Below are 17,596 nucleotides of genomic sequence, written 5' to 3' on the forward strand. Positions count from 1 at the left end.
AGGAGAGAGGGGAAAATAATCAGCACGAGGGCCGCAGATAAAAAGAGATCAGAGTTGAGGTGGTTTACAGGCAAGATGGGTCACGGCGTTCCATCAGATTGTGCGGTTTGAAGGCCTGCGGAGCGCCAAGACGCCCTGACTTTTGCATTCGTAGGACTGTGGAGAGCAGATAGTCAGAGAGAGGTGATGATATGCGTGGTTTGTAAATAGATGGACCTGGGGTCTATTTATAAGTCCATCTGGAGTGGTCCTTAGCAGGGGTTAGCGCAGACCCCGCTGGCACACGCCCACTTGCACAGCACATTAGCAGCTCACTACCAACAGGGATCCACTCCAAATTGAAACTGAAATATTGTGCGCGCTTCTGGTGTGAAAGTTAAAGCAGGATTTATTTCGGTGTTTTTTTTTTTTTTGCATTAACTGACTATGGTCGACGTGAACTCACGCAGTTGCTGATAGAGCGTTATGTTGAAAGTGGCCATTAGCAATTCCAGTGCATTACTTTGAGGGGCATGAACTGGACGCAGGAACGCAGGTGATTTTTCATCCAGCAATTGTCCTCCCTGACAGATGTAGGACGACTGTCCCCACAGTTTGTTTTACTGCGATTAACGCAGCACTAAATCTTGTCCGAGTACATTAAAATGCATTAGAATTTAAATGTATTGATTTTTATTGTGGACACAATATCTGTGTTTGGCTGCAGGTGCGACACCTGGACGTCTGCACGCAGACTTGTCAGCGTATCACGCTGGTATCACTATCAGGATGTATTGTTCAGTCCAATTTTAGATGTGCTTCTGCTGCTCCGCCAGCACCTGTTGCTTCACTACATCAACCATGTCACTTTTTCCACGCGTATGTTTTTCTAATGCCTCATTTGAAGGTTTCATACCATGTCAGGGATTATAGTTGAGTTTCCACTTCAGTTATTTTAATGTTTAATAAAAAAAAAAAAAAATGTTGTTTTATTTCACAGTTGCACAATGTTTGCAGATGGTTGAGGGTCACATATCATCTCCAACTCAATGTGATACACTCAAATGTGACCTTTCAAGCCGTTAATTTATTATATGTCACACATGGTGAATTGATTAATTCTCTATGTTTGTTTTGTAGATTGCTAAGACACCGCAAACGTCAACTAAACCTAATATTATTTATTTTTCTGCTATCTCCTGATGACCTCTGTGCTGCATCAGTAATGCTGATGCAGGATAAACTGTAATTTGCAGTCCTGCTCTCTGATAATGCTTTGTGGAGTATTTCAGTGCTGTGTGTCACAGGGCTACAGCAATGAACTGATTTGATACATACTAAACAAACCAGATTTTTCAGCTTATAGATGCAAATATTTTCTGGAAAATTTAAAGGTGCATTATGTAATAAATCTAAAGCAACTGGGCATACAATCCTCCTCATATGTCACAGAGACTCAGCAATAATGTTCATATAACAAACTGAACTCACCAACGACAACAGTACAGACAAAATATTTGCCGTCTATCAATCATTGCAGTCAGTAGAGTCTCAGCTGCCGAGCAACCACGGGTTGCCAGTTACGTCAGAAAACGAAACCCTAAAAGACCTCGGTATTTTGAATTTGAATGTAGTAACCGTTTTTGGCCACAATCTTACATATGGCACCTTTAATTGCTCATTTGAAGATGTTACTTTATTAAAGTTTTGGGAAATATTTGATTTATTATTCATAAAATTGTCTTTTCTGGGCTACTGAGTGAATGTACTTGACCTGATTTCATATGTACACATGTACGCAAGAGGATAACGTTCATATTATATCTTTTTATTTAAACAATTACAGTACATATTTATATTAAAATCATAACACATCTCAATGTTTTAGTCAAAAAAACATCGACATAATCATCTATAGACTCCTGTAACATAGCCATACATAAGCGTACACATCACACACACACACACACATCGAAATACATGTATCACTGGAAGTGACTAAACTTTTAGAATTTTTATAAAAAAGTATGAAAAATACAGCACCTCATAGTGTTTTCATCTGAAAAGTAGTAAAATCTATATTTACATGCAGAAAAAGAGGCCACATCAGGACAAGGTTTTTCTCATCATCAGAAATGCTACATTGGTTTTTAAAAAAAAATCTGTCTTTCGACATTAAAAAAGACAAATCTTATCTCTCCCCCCTTCCCTCCCTCACCGGTTTCCCCTCCACTCCTGCTCCTTCTCGTATTTTTTTGTCCTCCTTCTCTGCCTCCTCTGCCTTCCTCCTCTCCTCTCGCTCCGTCTCCATCAGCCACGGTCCTCCCAGGTAGCTCAGGATCTCCTCGGGGCTTCCACGCTGTTTGGGCTCAGGGTGGAGCAGCTCCTTGAGAAGTGTCATCACAAGAGCGCTGAGGCCCTGAAACTGTGAGGGCAGAGGGTTGTCTCTTTGGTTTCCCTTCACGACTACGTAACTGTCCTCCTCGCTCTCCCACTCGGCGTGTCCGACCTTCTCCCGCTGCTCCGTGTCACGGATAAACCACTCCTTGAACCTGGAATAGCCCCGGTCGTCGTGGGTGCTCTCCTCCCAGGGGAAGCAGCCGGTTAACAGGCAGTAGGCGAGCACACCGAGGGCCCAACTGTCAATACAAGGCTCCACCGTTACCCAAATGTCCTCCATCTCCTCTTCGGTGCCTTCCTTCAGCCTCCTCTCCATCTCCTTCTCCGCTCTCTTTGCCGGCTCCACCTCTGGGGTGCAGAACGGCGACTCGTACCAGACGGCTCGGACGCAGGTCCCGCTGGCCCGGGCGAGGCCAAAGTCGCCCAGTTTGACCCAGCGACAGGAGCTGTCGCACAGAAAGATGTTCTCGGGTTTGATGTCGCGGTGAACGAAACCCAGGGAGTGGAGGTGCGAGACGGCGCTGCTGAGCTGGGCCATCACCCTCTGGACACACTCTTCATCCACCCCAACCTGCAACAGAGACACATTGGATGAGTGGTGCTTTGGACCAGAGGCGATTCTAGAGTCTGTAGGGGCCCTATAGGCAAAAATTCCCAGGGGGCCCTTCCTTCCAACCAGTGTTCATCACCGTTATGTTACAAATAATCTGACACCAACGAAAAATGTATGAGTTCAAAATGTTTTTTTTTTTCAAAATGAATGAAATAACATGGAAAAAACCTTGTAATTAAAAAGTATGTGAGAATATAAATGAAAATAACAATAAAATACTGTAAATAGCTTTTTAAATATATATATATATATATATATTACACTGTAAAGAACCCACATTATAAAACAATATAAATATATAGAACAATAAAATACTGTAAATACATTAAAAAAAACATATATAAACTGAGTAAAAAAGATATGCATTACACTGTAAATTATCCTCTTCATTTTCCAACTTGCAGACCGATAACTTCACACAGGTTAAAGTGAGGTGGGGCCCCTTTAGGGAGGTTTACTACTGAGATGTCATTGCAAATCGCCCAGTGTTGTTTAAGGGGGACGGTGGAGGCGACTGGTCACTGCACATTTCAGTAAAAACAGCCCTCAGGCTCCGAGTGTCGGGGGGCCCCCCTATCAGCTCGGGGGCCCCAAGCAGTTGCCTGCCCTGCCTGTTCACAAGCTGCGCCTCTGCTTTGGACTGGGTATCAAACTTCAGTGTACAATGAACAATGATCACAGGGGGAAAGAGGTGGGAGCTTATGTGAAATAGGACCATGGTGGATTCAAATATTAAAAATAATAATGTAAAAGAACTGGTATTTAAGCCCAGATATCAACGTTAATACCCGACTAAGTGGAAAATACACTCTATGAATCTGTGCAACTTTCATTTTCAGCAACAAATAAAGAATAGTTGGAGTGCAGCGAGAAAAACTACATTGTCGGCACAGCGACGAACCAAATCTGCGTCATCTAAACTGCCGGTGATGCTCTTGGAAATCCCTGCTCTGTATCACACGCTCCCTCTCCATTCAGTGAGAACGGGCTGCCCTTACTCTTATCGCCGCTCTATTATGTTACTGGCAGTGACACAATCGCACAAGTGGCTTCAGCCGAACGCTGTTTTCCAGCACGTCTCAAGCCTTCGCTGACAGGAACGAGAGCTCGAAAACCACTCGATCAGCGGTTACAGTTTCCACGGGTTTATTTCGATGCAAGTCACACTGCAAACCCACACTGCTTTATCTGACGCACAACCTTGTCTTAAATTAAATTAAGTTAAATTATATTAAGTTGGGCTTGGACAAAAAAGGGAAAGATTCTATCCTGCAAATGTATTAATTACATTTTAATTTGCAACCTCCAAACTCTGTTTCTGTTTGGTGTTTTGGTCTGAAGTGTTCCCACCACCAATGACCCAATACCTGAACTGTGATCTGCAGCTACAATATAGGTCGGAAATTCTAAACCTGATCAAACCCTAAAAAGGGTCACTGGCCTTTTTTAAAAACCACCACGGCTGCTCACAACAGACACACTGACACTTTCACTCGTTGCCTGTTTGCTGACACATGTTCTATGTTTGTGACCATGTTTCCATGTTCTGGAAACGTTCAAAACAACACTCTACAATATTGAAGTCACTGTTGTACATGTTTGCATGCATCTCCTTTGATAATGAATGGTAATGGTAATTCAAATTGTGCTTTCCCTATACTTATTAAAGTACTGTTAAATAGGGCTGAACAATTGAACAATAAATAAATATCTAATTGCGATTATTTTTGACAGGTATTATGACTGCGATATTATTCACCTTTATCAGAGATAATGGTCATTTTTTACATCATTATTCTCATTTGAAAACATATTTTAAAGTGATGACTGTGTGATATTTGTGCAGAGACAGCGATGTTCTCTTCGGTCTGTAGAATAAGATGTGTATAGGTCGAGGCAATAATTAATCTAAAATTAAATTTTGACACAGATTTTGGCTTTAAGAAATGCGATTTCTTAAAGGTGCATTATGTAATAAATCTAAATCAACTGTCCATAAAATCCTCCTAATATGTCACAGAGACTCAGGAATAATGTTCATATAACAAACTGAACTCACCAACAACAACAGTACAGACAAAATATTTGCATTACAAAAAAATATTTTGCAGACTGCAAATCATGTTTATGTTTTGAAATCATGTTTTGGCATGTGGCGCCACCTACCGCCCGTCTACCAATCATTGCAGTCAGTAGAGTCTCAGCTGCCGAGCAACCACGAGTCGCCAGTTACGTCAGAAAACCAAACCTAAAAGACCTCGGTATTTTGAATTTGAATGCAGTACACGTTTTTGGCCACATTCTTACATATGGCGCCTTTAATCTCAAATTATATTTTGACACACATTTTGGCTTTAAGAAATGCGATAACCTAACCTTCATAATAAGATAATGTAGAATGGAATAAGTTCTCATTGCATCTGCTGTTGCATATTAGCCACAATATAAACCAACATTTATGTTTGTTTGTTTTTTCCTGCTGGAACTCAAAGAAACGTCCTCTCTTAGGCTGTTCACAACACACGAGTCATTAACAACACATTTTCATGCCACAGATTAGCAGCTGAACTGACCTCTGACACTATCACGCTGTAGAGGTCTCCGTACAGTCCGGCCTGCTGCGCAAACACATAGTAGGTCGGCGTGGAAAAGAAGATGCCGAGAGCCCGAGTCAGAGAAGGATGGGTGCAGTAAAGAAGGGAGAGGTTGTATTCACGCAGGAAAGAGTGGAGGGAGGTAGACTGACGAGGGAAGAGCTTCAGAGCCATAGGAGTTCCTGAGAGGGATGAAGCGAGATCACACCGGCTTTAGTCACATTTCTGAGGTGAAACTGCATTGAACTGATGGAATGTGAAGGCTGTCCATCAGTGACACTGTGAACAAATATAACTTCCCCTTTGGGAAGACTTTATTTCCTGGTATAGTGCCGTTGCAGCAACTCTAAAGCGCTTTATTACAGAAACAGAAGAGCAAACAGATTAGTGAACGCTATCAAAAGACCGATCTGTCATCACATTACTGCAGTGTTAAGCCCACACAACATAAGCACTTTCTTCATTAGACGGAAACATGAGCCGGCGGCGAATGTGCTGCGCCGGAGTTATGACATTTCACGTATTTCAGAAGAGGCTGGAGGAGGTTTTAGTGTGTAATCCTAACTCTTCAAGACTTAGCACCAGGACATTTGAATGGCAGTTTCACACATTCTGACAAACTGTCTAAATTGAGACATAACAGGTTGAGTCTGACGTGAGCTTTCACCTCAGAGTCCTGAACTCACCTCTCTTTCTGTGCACGGCCAAGACAACCTTCCCGTAGGATCCTTGTCCCAGGAGCTTCACCACCTGGAAGTGTTCGGATACTTTCAGACTGGGCATGGACTGCGCTGTCAGGAAACACAGCTCGTCGAGTTCCAGAGCTGCTGCAGCCTGAGGAGTGCGCACACACGCACGCACACGCACACACACGCACACAAATTCATATTTAGAGTCTGCACATGATGGCGTCAAGAGAAAGGAGATCCTCAACTTGAGCGGCAAGTGTTGATGTTGGTGATCCATAACTTCACAGAATAAATCTAGATCTAAGGCTCCTCACAACTGTACACACGATGTGTCACTTGAGCCTGACTCGTTGCATAATGTGAGCTTTGCAACTTAACATCCCAAACATCCTAAACATCCCATCGGTTTTACTGAGCTCATACTCATCTGTTTACTTTTATTGATTTTTATTCTGATACTGAAAGTTAAATAAGTCTGTGCTGCCGGCAGACATTCATAAAACATGGTTTATACTGCTTCCAAAAATTGACCTTCGTATTACAATTTAATATTTTATTTTACCTTTAAATCACATTTTAATATTTTATCAAATGTTTTTTTTCGATACTTGTTCGTTATCTATCTATCTATCTATCTATCTATCTATCTATCTATCTATCTATCTATCTATCTATCTATCTATCTATCTATCTATCTATCTATCTATCTATCTATCTATCTATCTATCTATCTATCTATCTATCTATCTATCTATCTATCTATCTATCTATCTGTCTGTCTGTCTGCCTGTCTGCCTGTCTTTCTGTCTGTCTGTCCATCCATCTATTTGTGTATCCACCTGTCTGTCGTCTGTCTGTCTGTCTGCCTGTTCGTCCATCCGTCTATCTATGCATCCATCCATCTAGTCGTGTATCCACCTGTCTGTCTGTCTGTATGCCTGCCCGCCCATCCATCTATCTATGTGTCCGTCCGTCCATCCATCTAGTCTATCCACCTATCTGTCTGTCTGTCTGTCTGTCTGTCTGTCTGTCTGTCTGTCTGTCTGTCTGTCCGTCCATCTATCTATGCGTCCATCCATCATCCATCTATTTGTCTATCTATCTGTCTGTCTGGCCGTCTCTCTGTCTATCTATGCATCCATCCATCTAGTCGTGTATCCACCTGTCTGTCTGCCTGTCCGTCTGTCCATCCATCTAGTCTATCTACCTATCTATCTGTCTGTCTGTCTGTCTGTCTGTCTGTCTGTCTGTCTGTCTGGCCGTACGGCCATCCATCTATTCATCTGTCTATCTATCATCTGTCTGTCTGTCCATCTGTCTGTCCCTCTGTCCGTCCATCTATCTATCTATCTGTCTGTCTGTCTGTCTGTCTGTCTGTCTGTCTGTCTGTCTGTCTGTCTGTCTGTCTGTCCGTCCATCTATCTATGCGTCCATCCATCATCCATCTATTTGTCTATCTATCTGTCTGTCTGGCCGTCTCTCTGTCTATCTATGCATCCATCCATCTAGTCGTGTATCCACCTGTCTGTCTGCCTGTCCGTCTGTCCATCCATCTAGTCCATCTATCTATCTATCTATCTATCTATCTATCTATCTATCTATCTATCTATCTGTCTGTCTGTCTGTCTGTCTGTCTGTCTGTCTGTCTGTCTGTCTGTCTGTCTGTCTGTCTGTCTATCTATCTATCTATCTATCTATCTATCTATCTATCTATCTATCTATCTATCTATCTATCTATCTATCTATCTATCCGTCCGTCTGTCCGTCTAAACCGATCAGAACATTTGTTGCTGTCATTCATTCTCCGTCGTCCTCCTCTGTTTTGTTACAGTCACATCAGTGATGACACTCTTTGAAGTAGATCTCCCTCCACAGTAAATGTTCATCACGCAGCTTAACACACAAAAAAATGTTTCAAGCAATTGCCGGGGGGATCGCGTATTTTTACTTTTGACCTTGCACATGTTGCATAACTGAAACTTAATCAGATTACCTCTGTTACATCATTGCATGTACATACATGTCTCATGGTTATTGCACTAATATGAATCTCAGATGTCAGGTTTGTACTGAGATGGTAAACTTTGATTATGGTTATGATACATTTTCCAATCACCAACCGTCTGTGTTGGCGAAGAGAGATCAAATGGCTGCTTGTGATTTATTTGTGTACATGATTTGAGTGATTGATGCCGTGCCTGAGGTTGAGAAAATGGCTGGATCTCAGTTGCAAGTTGACAAATGTTTGACAAATGGATCTGATGTACATCCAAAAATAACACTGCAGGTTTCAGCCAGTACCAAAAGTGCTGCTTGGCACTTGTATAACAGGATTACGCTCTAAATACAGGCTGCTCCAGGATCAGTGATGTATAACGCTATAACCAATGACCTCCAGTGTTTATCTCGATAAAGTTACCCTTTTCTAAAACTCAGAGAACAAAACTTTGTGTTTGAAAACCTCACCAAACACACAAAGTAAAACTGGAGACACAAAGTTTCTGCAGGAGAGAGTCTGAGATTATAAGAATAACAGATATTGAAATAATGAAACTAGGAATTATGAGCAGCAAATGTTCAATTAGTTAAAGGTGCCATATGTAAGAATGTGGCCAAAAACGGTTACTACATTCAAATTCAAAATACCGAGGTCTTTTAGGTTTCGTTTTCTGACGTAACTGGCAACCCCGTGGTTGCTCGGCAGCTGAGACTCCACTGACTGCAATGATTGGTAGACGGCGGTAGGTGGCGCCACATGCCAAAACATGCTTTCAAAACATAAACATGATTTGCAGTCTGCAAAATGTTTTTTTTAATGCAAATATTTTGTCTGTACTGTTGTTGTTGGTGAGTTCAGTTTGTTATATGAACATTATTCCTGAGTCTCTGTGACATATTAGGAGGATTTTATGGTCCAGTTGCTTTACATTTATTACATAATGCACCTTTAAGAGCAGATTTTGGGGGGAAGATTATTACCCGAGTAAGAAATGTTAAGATTCTGACGGTGATCCAGAAAGGAAACTGATCCGCCTTGGCAGCGGTTTGCACCCTCTGAGTGTTTTCTCTACTTGTGTATGCTCTTTCACCATGTTAAAATGTAGAATTCTAATCTCAGTAGGGTTTCATACACACAGTGATTAACACCGGTTCTGGTTATCACATTATTACATTCTCCCGCTGCTCCCCATTCCCCTCATGCCAACTGAATATAATTGATTGACCCACTGAATACGTCCCGCAGTAGGCGTTATCTGGGTCACGGGTTAAGTTTGATTTAAAGGCTCCGACTTATAAATCATCATCACACATGCATCTAATCCATTAGAAGTGCAATGTTTGTCTTGTCCTTGCAGGCTGTGATGAGTATCACGTAAACCCTTATTAGTTCACTGAGCCTTGGCAAAGGGGGGCAGCGAGTGATTTCAATGAAGGCTCTAACTTCGTTAACAAATTTGAAGTCCAGCAGACGCGATTAACTTGTACAAGCTGAAAATCCTGAAGAAGCACCTGCAGCCTTTGCATGAAATAGGCATCAGTGAACATGCACCGCGTCATCACATAACCCATCATATAAAACCCACAGAAACATTTGCACGTAGAGAATTGTTTCAGTTGACTTTGCAGCACAATATGATGATTTTTTATTTTTTTGTTGTTGACCAATAACATTATATTTGATGCAATCACAGCACAATACTTACTGTCATTTTGCGTTGGGTCGGTTGATCTCTGCTCACTGTGCCTTTACTCTTGTCAGCATCTAAAGAAAGACTTCAAACTCCCACGTAAAGCTGCTGTCAGGTGGAACCGCGCTACTGTGCTAATGCCGAGGATCTGCAGTATTGTTCCGTGGTTTCCGTGCAACAGCAGCAACTGCAACTTTATAGAGGAGGGTCATGAACGTTTGCTGGAGATCTGGATAGTGACTAGTGTGTGTGCGTCTCCCCATGAGACTCACACTCACTTCTCTCTCTCTCTCCCTCTCTCTCTTTTCCTACTCTTGTGCCAACTCCCTCTCGCAGCCTCTCATCTGTTATGCTGGCAAATACATGCGAACCAGCTACAAGGTATTTCTCCCCCCCTACACACTCTCTGCGTGCTCCCCCCGCTCTAGTGTACAACAATGTACTGGCCCACATTTTCCAGTCTGTTTAACAGCTTCACTGCAGAATCCCATCACTCTCTTCAGCTGTCACTCACATTGACTCCCCCCCCCTCCTTCCTTTCCATTTCTCTTTCTCACCCTCTCAGCCAGTCACACTGCAGGAATCCTCATTTAATTAACAGGTATGCAGGAGGGATGTCTGCACTACACCTGAAATTTTCTGTAATATATGATACCCCCAATATGTCATGTTGATTAATTTCTTACCTTTACTTATCGTGAAGTTATTTTTTTTTTATGTTTTATTACATTTTATTGAGCATTTATAATACACATACAATTGTTTATACATTATAGGCTAACCCTAACCCAGGCTTTTTGAGTTGAGCACAACAAAAGGTAAAAAAAACCAAAAAAAAAACCAAAAAAACAGGTGAAATAAAATAATGCCAAAGCAACAATTAAAAATAAAATGACAGAGAAGGAACATAACAGATTGAATTTAGTTGTCAAAAGTTAAACTTACACTTGTTAATAATTGTCTTGCCTTATCGCGACTTATGTCCCAATTGGTTATGTTTTTGTTTTTTTGTTTTTTAAGTTTTGAGGTTAAAAAAGTGTGCTGCTGTGCTGTAATAATCAACTGAGAAACAGAAAACAAGGTGTAACACTGCTCTTGTTCAAATACATTTTATAATTTCGATATGTAATAGCAGATGCGCAGCTTGTGAACAGGCAAGGCAGGCAACTGCTTGGGGCCCTGAGCTGATAGGGGGGCCCCACTCGGAGCCTGAGGGGTGTTTTTACTGAAATGCAAGTTGGAAAATGAAGAGGATTATTTACAGTGTAATGCATATCTTTTTTACTCAGTTTATATATGTATTTTTCAGTTATTTACAGTATTTTATTGTTCTATATATTTATATTGTTTCATAATGTGGGTTCTGAACACTGGTTGGAAGGGCCCCCTGGGAATTTTTGCTTTGGGCCCCTACAGACTCTAGGATCGCCTCTGTGTAATAGTGAAGATAAGCAGCATCTATTTTACAACATTGGTAAACTGACTTAAAATGTAAATTGCTATGAATTTAATTTGAAATATTTTGACTTAAAGCAATATACCAAGTTTAAACAGAAAATTAGTGCTGTACAATCATAAATAAACTACCACAGCAAGGAAAATAAGAGCTCATGCTACGCACAGTGGTCATGAACCAATTACAGTAAAATCAACCCTAAGTAAAAGCCTCCTCCTCAACAGAGTCCATACAGTGCAGGGGAAGTGTGTTCAATATTCAATTATAATTAACTCTATTGAAAGCATCAAATTACTATACTATATAATAACTACTATTATACTATACTATACTGTGGTGTAGTGCAGTGAGTATATTATCTGGCAGTGATCGATGTGGGAAACTCTGGAAATGTTAGGAACATGTCATACTCTAGAACGTTGATTTTCTCATTCTGATTAACTTCACGTGGGCCAGTCAGGGAGGGCAAAATGGCCGCATCATGCCCAGGTCTGATCAAGAGTCTTTGTTCTGATTAAATCACAAATGCATCGTTAAAGGTGCATTATGTAATAAATCTAAACCAACTGGCTGTAAAATCCTCCTAATATGTCACAGAGACTCAGGAATAATGTTCATATAACAAACTGAACTCACCAACAACAACAGTACAGACAAAATATTTACATTAAAAAAAATATATTTATAAAATATTTCATGTTTTGACAAGTGGCGCCACCTACCGCCGTCTACCAGTCATTGCAGTCAGTAGAGTCTCAGTTGCCGAGCAACCACGGGTTGCCAGTTAGGTCAAAAAAGGAAACCTAAAAGATCTCGGTATTTTGAATTTGAATGGAGTAACAGTTTTTGGCCACATTCTTACATATGGCACCTTTAAAGGTGAAGTAAGTAGTTTATAGTGCCATCTAGAGGAGAGGCTGAAATTGACAACAAAGAACTGCTGCTCTGCTCACCCCCTCCCTTCCCTGAGCGATACGGTATCCGCAGCTGGTCAAATGTCGTCCTCGTCGTCTTTCTCCGTGTCAGCAGATGAGGTTCGTGAGGTGAGGGAGAGGGCGGAGCTACCGCGGCCGTAGCAGACGAAGCGGAGAGAGAGGAGGCGGGACTTCAGCTACAAGTAAAGAGACGCTTGATTTGTTCTCTCGCGTTTGTCCTTACAGGCTCCGGTAGAAACATGGCGTCTCTCTGCTAACAGTGGCTATGCAACCGCGGCCCGCGACCATGTTATTTTACATGACTTTTTGAAACACTACGAAAATGAAACAAAAACTATTATACATCGACTAGACAATGCAGGAGCACATAATATGTATGAAAAAGTGGATTTTGGGTTATATAAACCCATAAATACTACATATTGTCCCTTTAAAATGTGTATGAGTGCACTTCAGTGGATGCTTTAATTGTCAAATTTCATTTTCCCCCTATACCCTACGATTTAGTCTAACTCTGTAGGACACAAATAATAGTTCTTCAAAATATATCAAGTCCATTTCATTGCCCCTCTGACACCATCTAATCCCCTGATGATTGTGCGTGTCAAATTTTAATCTCCCATATTTCATAATCAGCAATATTTCCCATCTACTCTTCCATTTTTTGGTTATTAAATCCGCCTGGATCTCTTTTCATGTGCATATTATTGCCTCTCATCACACACTAACATTTAACGGCTGAAACCTGCCCCGTACAAAACAGCTTCCTTCTGCGCGGGGCAGTAAACATGCCGGCCCTGTTCCCGACTTAGCGCCAGCTGCAGGTTCCGACCGCTACTCCCGCTCCCATGGTTTTCTCACTCTCCTCCGCTTTCTGTCGAGTCAGATAGATTTCCCCCTGGTACTACATGCAACAGAAATATTATTGCCACACAAACAGCGGCTGCTATCACAACGACTGCTGTCACCTCTCGGGTTACTGACATGGCCGTGCCGAGGCTGTCGATGACCAATATAAAGTTCCATGTTTGTGCTTGCTCCGTAGGGTCCTTCGGCCCCTGCTGTGACAACCAGTCGTGCTGCTACTACACCGCCAACACACAGAATCACTTTCATTCACAAATACTGCTAAAAAAAGAAGCACACGTGAAAAAAAGCAAGGGTTATTTCCCCATATGTTATTCCAGGGAGTGTTTGTAATCTGCTAAATGTGTTTACCTAAAGTTACACCAATGACAGAAAGTTTATTTCCCCCCTTAGAAATGCCACAGATTTTAAAAGTGAATGACTCAGACCCGGGTTCCTGGGTTTGGGCCTTTCTGCAAGGAGTTTGCATGTTCTCCCTGTGTGTGCGTGGGTTTTCTCCGGGTTCTCCGGCTTCCTCCCACAGTCCAAAAACATGCGATGTGGGGATTAGGTGAATTGGTCACTCTAAATTGACCGTAGGTGTATGAGTGAATGGTTGTTTGTCTCTATATGTGGCCCTGTGATGGACTGGCGAACTGTCCAGGGTGCACCCTGCCCAATGTCAGCTGAGATACAATGTAAAAAAAAAAACGGTTGTTTTTACGGTAAAAAACTGTCAGCTGTGGTTGCCAGAATTCTACCGTAATAAATACGGTAGAACCTTTTCTTACATTACGGTAAAAGGATAGAACTACTGCTGATGTTACGGTAAAGGTTGTTGATTTTTTCAATATTCTACCATATAAATAACTCTGCCTTGCCATATATTTAACGTAAAAGTACTGTATAAGTAAAGGTTTTGCGTAATTAACACAATGGTTAATAAGTTTAACACTAATAAAATGTATTTTTTACAAAAAAAAAACCTGCAAAAGATACAGTTTTGGCTCTTAAAAAATATTATGGGATAATTCCATAATTACTACAGTATAGGATAATTTAACAGTAGAATAATACTGTTATATAAGGAAAAATATGCTAAAATTACAGTTTTGGGAAATACATATATTTACGGTAATTCACTGTTACAAAAACTGTATTATAGTCTTTTTAAGTTTACGGTCTTTTTCTGTCATGGTTTGACAGTTTTTAACTGTAAAATCTACAGATATTTTTTACAGTGTAGGCACAGCACCCCCCGTTACCCTCTGGTGGAGGATAAAGCAGTAGATAATGGATGGATGGGAAACTGTTTGGAAGAAACGAAAAAGGTATCATTCAGAGAGAGTTTAGAGATGTTCTTCTGCTGAAACAAGGGTTATTTGGATCAGTGTTTGCCAATCTTTTAATATGGGGACCCACTTTCCAAAGGTAATGAAACATTTCACAACATTTATATGTCAAGAGCACATTTGAGCACAATTTTCCTCTGACTAATATTATTTTGAATAGATATTTTCCGAATCAACTTCATTTGATGTTATTTAAACCACAAACACACCGTTCTCAAATGGATTACAGAAGAAAAAAAAATCTGCACATTTATTTGGCAAATAATCTTCCACACATTGACCCATTTTCTGGGAACGATCGGTAAAGATTCTTGCAGATCAATAGGTTTCTTCTAATCTGAAAACATCTTCAAGTTTGTACAAAATGTTTTGAATAACCATGACCTGCAGAAGACACCATCATCATCATCATCGACACTGACTTTCAATCTCCATTTCTCATACTGTTTATCAACAGTTTATCACAAAATCATCCTCTAGAGCAGGGGTCTGCAACCTTTAGAAAGAACAGAGCCATTTTTGTCCCCTCTCCCCCCAAATAAAAATTATTCTGGAGCCACAAAACATATTTGATCCTTAAAATGAAGGTAAAATCACATGTAAAGTTGTTGTTTTTACACATATATACTATATTTAAAGAATTACAGTTTGTCGCATTTTGATACCAAACCTCCAAAGTGTAGAAAAACGACTTTGAGATGAAATGTTATGTACAATTTTATGTAGTTTATGTCTGAAAAAAATCTGCCTGGCCTAAGTACATGGATCTAAGGATGGACAGGACTCCAAATGTGAACTTCTTCATGTATGCATTACTTTAATGGCTTTCAGGGGAGGTTTTGACAATTGGATGTGATGGACAAAATATCAAAAACACTTATAGTTACGCCTTTAATTTGACAAAAAAAAGTGTGAATAACATGAAAAGTTGTTTTCTTCAAAGCGAGAAGGAGCCACTACAGAAGGGCTGAAGAGCCACATGAGGCTCTAGAGCCGCAGGTTGCAGACCCCTGCTCTAGGTACAAGAAAAATGGGGCAAATGGAACAAAATGATGGCCAAAACAAAGCCGCAAAAGACGTTTAACACTTTGAACAGAGCATAATATTAGTTCTTTGCAAAGTTTCTCTGTGACATAACGGAAGCACACTTGTCAAAATAGCTTTAACGCTTGCTTTTATCACCTGTTTGTTTGTTTGTTTGTTTTGCTCTTCAAGAGATTAGCGTTTCCAAGCAATACAACTGTGTCCATTTCAGTTATATGCTTTGCTTGAGTCATGCTGCAATGTTTTCTTCCTCCCTGGAGAGGAGGCAAAGATAAAAGGATAAAGTGATGCTGGATTACAGGGGGAGCTTGTAACACACATGCACGCCAGCTGTTACTGTGTTGTTCTGATCTAAAGGGCTTACTGTGTATTATTTATGGTTCCAAACGAGAGGCACACGTTTGCACAAAGCTCCTCCGATTCCCACTGGTGCTGGAGTTTTGTTCAAGGATGCCTCTCTGTGGACACTGTGGGCTACAGCATTACTGGGAAAGGCAGAGAGACGGTAACTGAGGAGGCAGTAATGCAACATTACAGAAGTCAACTGAGAAAAAGAATAAGCAGTGTATGAATTTGAAAGGGATAGTTCATGATAGTTTTTGAAGTATGGTTATGTAAGGTATTGACACAGTTCCAACACTGTCTTTGCCCAGCAAGGTACCAAGTGTACCACCGTTGCTATTCTGGATATATTAAGAATATGTTTGTTGCTTTAACTCACTGTTAACCAACCTTTTCCCAGCTGGAAACTGAAGCATAAAAACTACCCACTCTCCCACTCCAAAGACTATTGAAAGAAAATCTTAATTTTTAGCTTGGAGGAGCTGTCTAATACGGAAGCGTATTGCATTCACTTGAAAAGAAAAAAAAAACTCCTGTTTTTCTCAGTAATTAATTTTCGGTTTGATTTTTTTTTTTTTTTTAATTCTGTTTTTCTGACTTATATTTTTTCCTTGTTTTTCTGTCAAAAATTTTTTTCTGTTTTTCTGAGTAATTTTTTTTTCTGTTTTTCAGAGTAAATTTTTTTTCTGTTTTTCGTGCAAATTTTTTTCCCCTGTTTTTCGGAGTAATTTTTTTCTGTTTTTCGTGCAAATTTTTATTCCCCTGTTTTTCAGAGTTATTTTTTTCAGAATTATCGAGAACTCTTGCTATGGTACACACGCTATATTTTCAGCAGTCTCCTGATCGTCTCTTGAGTCACCACGTAGCCAGCCTGAATGCATTTCAAATGCATAATCTTGTATCCATGGAGCATGCCATATCTGTTCAACTGATCCTGGAGAAAGATTGCTATGTCAAGCAGATGGCTTTCCTTCTGAACAACCGCAAAGTCCTCAGGTGCCTGCGTTAAGTCAAAAAACTAATGATAATACCATCTATCTCCCAGTGTCTTAAACCCAGATCAAAGTAAAACTTGATTAAACTAAACAAGCCGTCCATGTTGTTATAAAAAAAATTACTCAGAAAAACAGAAAAAAAAATACTCAGAAAAACAGAAAAAAAAATACTCAGAAAAACAGAAAAAAAAATGACTCCGAAAAACAGAAAAATAATTACTCTGAAAAACAGAAAAAAAATTACTCAGAAAAACTGGAAAAAAAAATTGTCAGAAAAACAGAAAAAAAATTAATCAAAAAATCAAACCGAAAATTAATTACTGTTCACTGTTTTGAAATCATGTTTTGGCATGTGGCGCCACCTACCGCCGTCTACCAATCATTGCAGTCAGTAGAGTCTCAGCTGCCGAGCAACCACGGGTTGCCAGTTACATCATAAAACGACACCTAAAAGACCTCTGTATTTTGAATTTGAATGTAGTATTGGGCCATATTCTTACATATGGCACCTTTAAATTTGTCCACAAGAAACTTGTCACTAAATCTAAAAATTTGTCAACAACTTTACGTTTTCTTGAATAATAAAGCTTGATTTATTGATCATAAGTTTGAACTATTAAGTAGTAAATTGAATAAAGTATCAATAATTGTTCTCATCTTGA

The 17,596-nt window shown here is 40.3% G+C and overlaps 1 protein-coding gene across 1 annotated transcript; it reads right to left on the reverse strand.

Moving 5' to 3' along the window:
• Positions 1 to 2,170: 2,170 nt before the first annotated feature.
• sbk3 (SH3 domain binding kinase family, member 3) lies at positions 2,171 to 10,071 on the reverse strand (the record flags this gene model as incomplete). The annotated part of the gene is made up of 4 exons (XM_083893623.1): positions 9,980 to 10,071; positions 6,273 to 6,420; positions 5,566 to 5,768; positions 2,171 to 2,950 (listed from the first exon to the last, which is right to left on the reverse strand). Exons 1-4 carry the CDS (start codon positions 9,983 to 9,985, stop codon positions 2,171 to 2,173), a joined length of 1,137 nt encoding a protein of 378 aa, XP_083749749.1. The 5' UTR covers positions 9,986 to 10,071.
• Between the last annotated feature and the right edge of the window lie 7,525 nt (positions 10,072 to 17,596).

The sequence above is a fragment of the Microchirus variegatus genome (assembly GCF_963457635.1).
Source record: "Microchirus variegatus genome assembly, chromosome: 1".
NCBI lineage: Eukaryota > Metazoa > Chordata > Actinopteri > Pleuronectiformes > Soleidae > Microchirus > Microchirus variegatus.